Below are 7,041 nucleotides of genomic sequence, written 5' to 3'. Positions count from 1 at the left end.
AAAAGCATAAAAGCAATTCATGATGTTCATTCAAAACCTAATCATCAGAGAAGCACATGCCCAACATTTCCCACTGCCCCCATTTTTCTTCTTTTAATCAATTTACTTTTCCCTTAATAATATATATCCCAAAAAATCCTATCAAACTAATAAATAAATAAATATATTAGTTCGTCTCTTGCTATATATGAAGATTACAAACAACTCTTGCACTCGTGTCAAAGGGCAACCTCTATTGAGTTTATAGGCTACCTCTCCTAGCCGTTTCTCTACAAAGTCGACTTTTTTCTTCTTTCAAATCGTGTCAAGTTTTTAAGTTGTTTGAGTAGGTTGGGTTAGATTAGGTTTGGACCACCTCTTATGCTATCGAGCATTGAATTCCACTCTTTTTTAGTCGCCAAAGTCGGTCAACATCAACCCTTTAGGCGTTATAAAATATATGTATTTTATTACACAAACTCTATCATATCTGTTTAGTTGAGTGAGTCCGTTGTTTGAATTCCCCTTTTTCCCTTTCCCACTCGCAAGATTCCAAATGACACACAGAAGCCCAACCAAAATGACCAACAGCCAACTTCCCCATACCCCAACCGCCCCCTATTTATGCCTTCCCCCATTTCCCCTCTCTTAATAATAAAAAAAACCCCAAATTCAATACAAATAACCCATTTAATTATGCCATCTCTTCACTCCAGCCCATTCATGGACAAGTCTGTCTTCCTCTCCCTCCTCCGCCACACCTCCAAACGCCCCAAATCCTCCTCTTCCGGCGGCGGAGGAGGAGGAGGACTTCTCAAAATGTTCAAGTTGTTCCCGATGTTGAGCTCCGGCTGCAAAATGGTAGCTCTCCTGGGCCGACCCAGAAAGCCCCTTTTGAAAGACCACGCCACGACGGGCACAATCTTCGGGTACCGTAAGGGCAGAGTGAGCTTGGCGATTCAAGAGGACCCTCATTGCCTTCCCATATTCATAATCGAATTGCCGATGCACACGGCGGCGCTGAACAAGGAAATGGCGTCGGACATTCTGAGGATTGCGCTGGAGAGCGAGACGAAGACCCACAAGAAGAAGCTAATGGAGGAATTCGTGTGGGCGGTTTATTGCAACGGAAGGAAAATTGGATACTCCATTAGACGGAAACAAATATCCGATGATGAGCTTCATGTCATGCAGCACTTGAGAGGGGTTTCCATGGGCGCCGGAGTTCTGCCGTCTCCGGCGTCGGAGAAGGATAATTTAGACGGGGAATTGACGTACATGAGGGCCAGATTTGAGAGGGTTGTCGGATCCAAAGATTCGGAAGCTTTGTATATGATCAATCCCGATGGGGCGCCCGGCCCCGAGTTGAGTATTTTCTTCGTCAGATCTCAATAGAATACATTTTTTTTCTTCCCTCTCTATAAATATAAATATTTTTACAGCCATTTCTAAAGAAAGGCTTCATTTTTTTTTCCCCCTTCTCTTGTTGAAGGATCTCTAAGGATCTGTATAATTGGAATTCTTTCCACATGTAAGGGTTTTTCTTTTTCTTTTTCTTTTTCTTTTTCTTTTTCTTTTTTTGGGAAATAAATTTGCTATAAGGGTTATTTCAAATGAATATTACAAATTTGAGTTGAATGTTTGAAGCTCGATGCAACTGAAATCTTCAGCAGTTATATGTATATTCAAATTGGCATCAAACAGAATATTTTATGTTTTTTAATCCTTCCAATCATGATATAATGATGAGATTATTTATACAATACTCATCAGGTTATGAAGTCAATAATTGGTCAAATAATTTTATATGCCTAAATTCCTTTTCAAGTTTCTATATTTATATTTTAATTTTTTTTTAATTCAACGTTAAGATCTTTAAATCTTTATCGATAATATAATATCTTCATCAATTTAATAGGAAATTAATAAAGTTTATAATTTAACAATAAAAAAAAAAAAAATGAAAGGTGAGAAAATGAAGCTATAATTTAAACCTGTATACGTGGCCCCTAAAGTACGTAAAATGGTGTCACCCTTCAATTACTTTGTCTCCCTTCTTGTCCTATTCTCACCCCCACATTTTTTCTTTACTATTCTATTTATTTATTCGGTCCTTTTGTTATTTTTAAAATCTCTGATTAAAAAAAAAATGAAACAAAAATGTTTTTCCTTCCAAAACCAAAATATCAAGCTAGCGTGGACGAATATGGGCCCAAATTTGCATGGCCCATTACAATTGGGCTTCTCGGCTCGTTGGAGCAGCCCGTGCGAGCCCATCTTCATCAAGTAAATGAAACATCGTCTGGAGCCCACAGGAGTGGGACAAATCACCAACTTGGACGCGGTATGATGCGAGCTAGTGGGACCGGCTCGAACAATGGAGGGGAACGCAGTGGGCCCAATGGATCCAACGGCTCAATGATTCCAATCATGGAAAGACATCAAAGTGGTGTACGCACGAAACGGTCCAAGAGTCTACACAGAATAAAAAATTAAACACTGTCTGAGGACAAACAGACCATTCAGCGGATTCGGTCACAGCTGGGTTTGAAAATCGCCGCTCATCCCCGAGTCGGTGAAACCTTCTGTTCTCATCCGTTTGGAGCCAGCTGTATCTGTAACTGCCCAACCGATTCCCGCTAAAGGTTGCTCACAGTCACGCCATAAATATTGCCACCTGGCACCCTCCAATACAATCATGGCTCCCCTTTGTGCATGACGCCAATAGATAAATACTCCCCTAGGTGCGTTACATTTACATTTCATTCGTAGTTTTGGTCGTTGTTTGTCACTCTCTACACCCTTCTACCAAATAAGGGCAGCTCGAATCACGTGAGATTCTTACAGGCTGTAGGAGGGCCCTCTTATCCAGTAACTTATTTATCACAAAATTAAAAATGACGAAAACAAACAAATAGTCGTATTAGCTTTTCACCCCATAGTTTTACATTTAGTCTTTAATTATTTTCTTTAATTTTTAAAAATTTTATTTTTCGATGATTTAAATGAAATAAAAATTTAAAAACATTATGAAACTTGCATGGTTAATAATTTCCCCCTAAACTTATTGATGGCAATGCAATAATCATTAAACCAAATAAATAAAAATTGAAATCAACAAAAATTAAAAGTGCAATTTAATATTTAATTTAATGTAATCTAGATGTGATGTGATATGATATTTTAACGTTGAAAGCAAGGTAAATCTCAGCCGTTGATTAAACATAGTGACGCTCCTTGATTGGCTGCATTGAGCCAAATCAGTCAAAAAGGCACGGACCCACTTTGCCGTTTGAATTTATTTATTTAAAAATTTTGGTTAAACGAGTTTGGCCTCACTGTCATGTGCTTAATTCCTCCACATGAAATGGAACACACTTAATAATAACTTATGATCATAGTCTATTTTATATTTCGCCGATTTCTTGTCCAATAAAGTTAATTAGAAGCTTTAATTAAGGTGCAACATGTTGTTTAATAATCTAATAATTATTCTCCCTTCTACTGCTACTAATATATCTCTACTGCTTATTTATGAGTTTCTTTCTAACATTATTTAATTAATAATTTGTAAGCAAGAAAAAATATTTATTATATTACAACATGTATACATAATAAACTATTAATTGTAATGCAATAATCCAAAATTCTAAAAATAATTGAATCCATGAAACCGGCATTCATGGGACATCCACCTAGTCTTTGACCCATTGTCGTCTACAAGACATAGGTTGCTACATGTACTTTAAATTTCAATTAAAAATTTGTAAACATTAAACCGAAGACATGGATTTAATATTTTATATGTATATAATGACGTGGCAAATATTTGCTTTCTTTTTATTCATTTCACACAAGACCTCTGCTAGATTGTGACGATATGAAGAAATCATGTTGACCCGACCCGTAAAATCTAATATAATTTTATATTATATTTTTAATTATTATATGATGGAAGAGTATAATTCACTCTCTTCTAGACAAACATATAATCATATCATATTTATTTGGTAATAAATGAATTTAATTTGGGAATCTATTATTTAAAATAAGGTTTAGGAGCAAACTTATAATTTAAGTTTGTAGAATTTGATTGAGGAGTAAAGAAAAGGCTATATTCTAAAATTAAAACGCGTCTCCTTTCTATTTATCTCTTTAAATCCTTGATTGAGAAGAATGAATGAAGTGGAGATTAAAGAGGAATCTAGAAAATTAATTTTGTGTTAAAAAAAGAAAAAGAAAAAGAAAAAGAAAAAGAAAAAGAAAAGAAAAAAACCCGAAACAGTGACGGGTCGGGTCAATTTGGTTGCCCGCCCACCAACCTTACAAAAAGCCACTTTCCGAGAAGTAACCTTCTGATTGTTGTTGGTATATAAATCCCCAACACATTGCATTGCTTCTCTCTGTGCTCTCCCTTTGCCATATTTCCGTACTCGTTTTCCTCACTCCGCCGATGGACATTCAAAATTCCTCTTATTCCTCTTCCACCTCCGACTCCTCTTCCTCCGATTCCTCTAAGCCCTCGCCGGTTAACTCCGCCGTCCCTGATAAAATCAAAGGCCCATGGAGCGCCGAAGAGGATCGGGTCCTGACCCGACTCGTCGAGCGCTATGGCCCTAGAAATTGGTCTTTAATTAGTAGATACGTAAAGGGCCGCTCTGGAAAATCCTGCCGGCTCCGTTGGTGTAACCAGCTCTGTCCGGGCGTCGAGCACCACCCTTTCTCCCAGGCGGAGGATGACGCCATCATCGCTGCCCATGCCCGCTACGGCAACCGGTGGGCCACCATTGCTCGCCTCCTCCCTGGGCGAACCGATAATGCCGTAAAAAACCACTGGAATTCCACTCTCAAACGCCGAGTCAGAAACGACAGAAAATCCGCCGGTAATCGCACTTCGGACGTGGGTGGGGGTTCGTTGGTGGGCGTCAATGACGACCCATTGACCGAGCTAACTCTGGCCACTCCGGGAATGGATGCGGGAGGTGACGTGGCGGTGGAGTCCGACAGCAGGAGGGAGAGTATGCCGGCGGGATTCTGGGAAGCGATGAGGGGCGTTGTAGCGAGGGAGGTGAGAGAGTACATGACGACGACGTTTTCGGAAAATCCGGGATTTCATTAAAAATGAAAGGGGCTAATATGTAAATGTGGAATTTATGGATTTAATAATGTTTGGTTAAATTCTAAATTTATTTGAAATTAGAAATGAAGAAAAAGGGGGAGGGATTAGGGATTAGGGATTAGGGATTAGGGATTAGGGATTAGGGAATGGGGATCAAAATTCCCGGCGGCTCTTTTGGAAAAGCCGAGCCGTGTGCTCCACAGCCTGTCATCAACGCAAATGGTCACTATTTATTCTTCGCTCATTAGGCTTAGAATAGGAAAAATCTTTTTTTTTTTTTTTTTTCTTTTTTCTTTTTGAATTTGCAACTTGGTGAAACACAGGTGACCAACCACTAAATGGCACGTGGACATGCACTTGCAAGTGCGCAGTATTGCTTTTTGTGTACTCTCTTTTGGTTGTCATTGGCTCATGCAAACCATGCAAAAATTATGTTGAAATAAAATAAAGCCTTAGCCTTTTTTTTTAAATTTTTTATTATTATTATTTTTATTTTATTTTTTTGTACTTCGATTTTTTAGCCTCGTGGGGATGCAACTTTGTACTTCAAAAAGAAGTTTCAAATTAAATCCATGTTCTTATATGAAGTAGATTAAGATTTTTTTTTTCTTTTTCTACCACTAACAGATATTGTTCTTTTTAGACGGACTTCCCCTCAAGGATTTAAAATGTGTTTATTAGAGAGAAGTTTCCACACTCTTATAATGATGTTTTGTTTCCCTCTCCAATCGATGTGAGATCTCATAATCTAACTCCCTTCGGGGCCTAGCGTTCTCGTTGACACTTGTTCCTCTCTCCAATTGATATGAGATCTCATAATCCACCCATTTCGGGACCTAACATTCTCGTTGGCACTTGTTTCTCTCTCCAATCGATGTGAGATCTCACAATCTACCCCCAATCGGAGCCTAGTGTCCTTGCTAGCACACCGTCTTATGTCCACCTCTTTTGGGACTGAGTGTCCTTGATGGCACACCACTTGGTGTCTGGCTTTGATGCCATACACCCGATTTGGGTCTAACACCTTGTTAGTAGTATAGTAATAACTTTAATTTTCTTTAAATTTGTCTTAGTCATCTTGTACCCAAGATCGCTTTTATTTAGATTATAATTATTCACGTCTATTTGGGTTATCCACCTCTATGATAAAATAATAATAATAATAATATAAAAAAAAGGTAAAATGGGTGCATTTCACCTAATTGTTATTTACTTTCCCCCACAATGGTTGTTTGGTATATTAATTTTGGTTAATATTCCAAGTTAAGTAACTCGTGATGGAAAACAACAATAAAAAAAATAAAGACTTCATAGGCTGTTACTTTTTTTTTTTTTTTATTTTCTTTCTTTTTAGTACTTTAAGATAAAAGACCAAATCAAGAAGGAGAAAGTGAGGGTGATATAAATACATGTTTAAAAAAGATTAGTTAAGGAAGGGGCGGTTGGCATAGGAATAGTGAGGGTGAAAGTGGAAATGGTGGAACAATGATTCCCACTCATATAAAGTAATGCGGCGCCGCTTTATTTGCCTTTTTCTATCTCTTTTTATTACTACCCAATATTAACGAAGTGATGAATAAGCTTGTTTTTGCTTTGTTTGGACCTGCCTCTCTAGGATTTTTCTTTCTTCTTCTTCTTTTTTAAACAAATATTGCGTTTTTACAAAGGAATGGAAAAAGAAAGGGATACATTTTTACCATGCATTAACAATAATTGAACTTTTCTAGTAACCAAGATGTTTGTTAAAAAAAAAAATGAAGGGCAACCATAGAACATTCTTTGACAAGTGTAACATTTATTACGAAAAAACCACATAAGCAATCATTTTCAGGACCTAAGTTAGTTAAAGTAATTTAAATATTCTTTTAGAATATAATTCAAATATTCACATACAGAACGTTAAAAATGTATTTGAGAATGTGGTCTTGGTCTCAACTCCATGT

General features: G+C 37.5%; 2 protein-coding genes across 2 annotated transcripts; both read left to right on the top strand.

The window, feature by feature from the left end:
- Positions 1–367: 367 nt before the first annotated feature.
- On the top strand, positions 368–1,617 carry LOC111797327 (MIZU-KUSSEI-like protein (Protein of unknown function, DUF617)). The gene has a single exon (XM_023680306.2). The coding sequence runs from the start codon at positions 604–606 to the stop codon at positions 1,372–1,374; it is 771 nt and encodes a 256-aa protein (XP_023536074.2). The 5' UTR covers positions 368–603; the 3' UTR covers positions 1,375–1,617.
- Positions 1,618–4,432: 2,815 nt separating this feature from the next.
- LOC111797571 (transcription factor MYB73) lies at positions 4,433–5,193 on the top strand. Its single transcript, XM_023680617.2, has one exon. The coding sequence runs from the start codon at positions 4,433–4,435 to the stop codon at positions 5,096–5,098; it is 666 nt and encodes a 221-aa protein (XP_023536385.2). The 3' UTR covers positions 5,099–5,193.
- The last annotated feature ends 1,848 nt before the right edge of the window (positions 5,194–7,041 follow it).

Source organism: Cucurbita pepo, chromosome 6 (genome assembly GCF_057944985.1).
Source record: "Cucurbita pepo subsp. pepo isolate OVF chromosome 6, ASM5794498v1, whole genome shotgun sequence".
In the NCBI taxonomy this organism is placed as follows: domain Eukaryota; kingdom Viridiplantae; phylum Streptophyta; class Magnoliopsida; order Cucurbitales; family Cucurbitaceae; genus Cucurbita; species Cucurbita pepo.
This window is presented reverse-complemented; position numbering and strand designations above follow the sequence as displayed.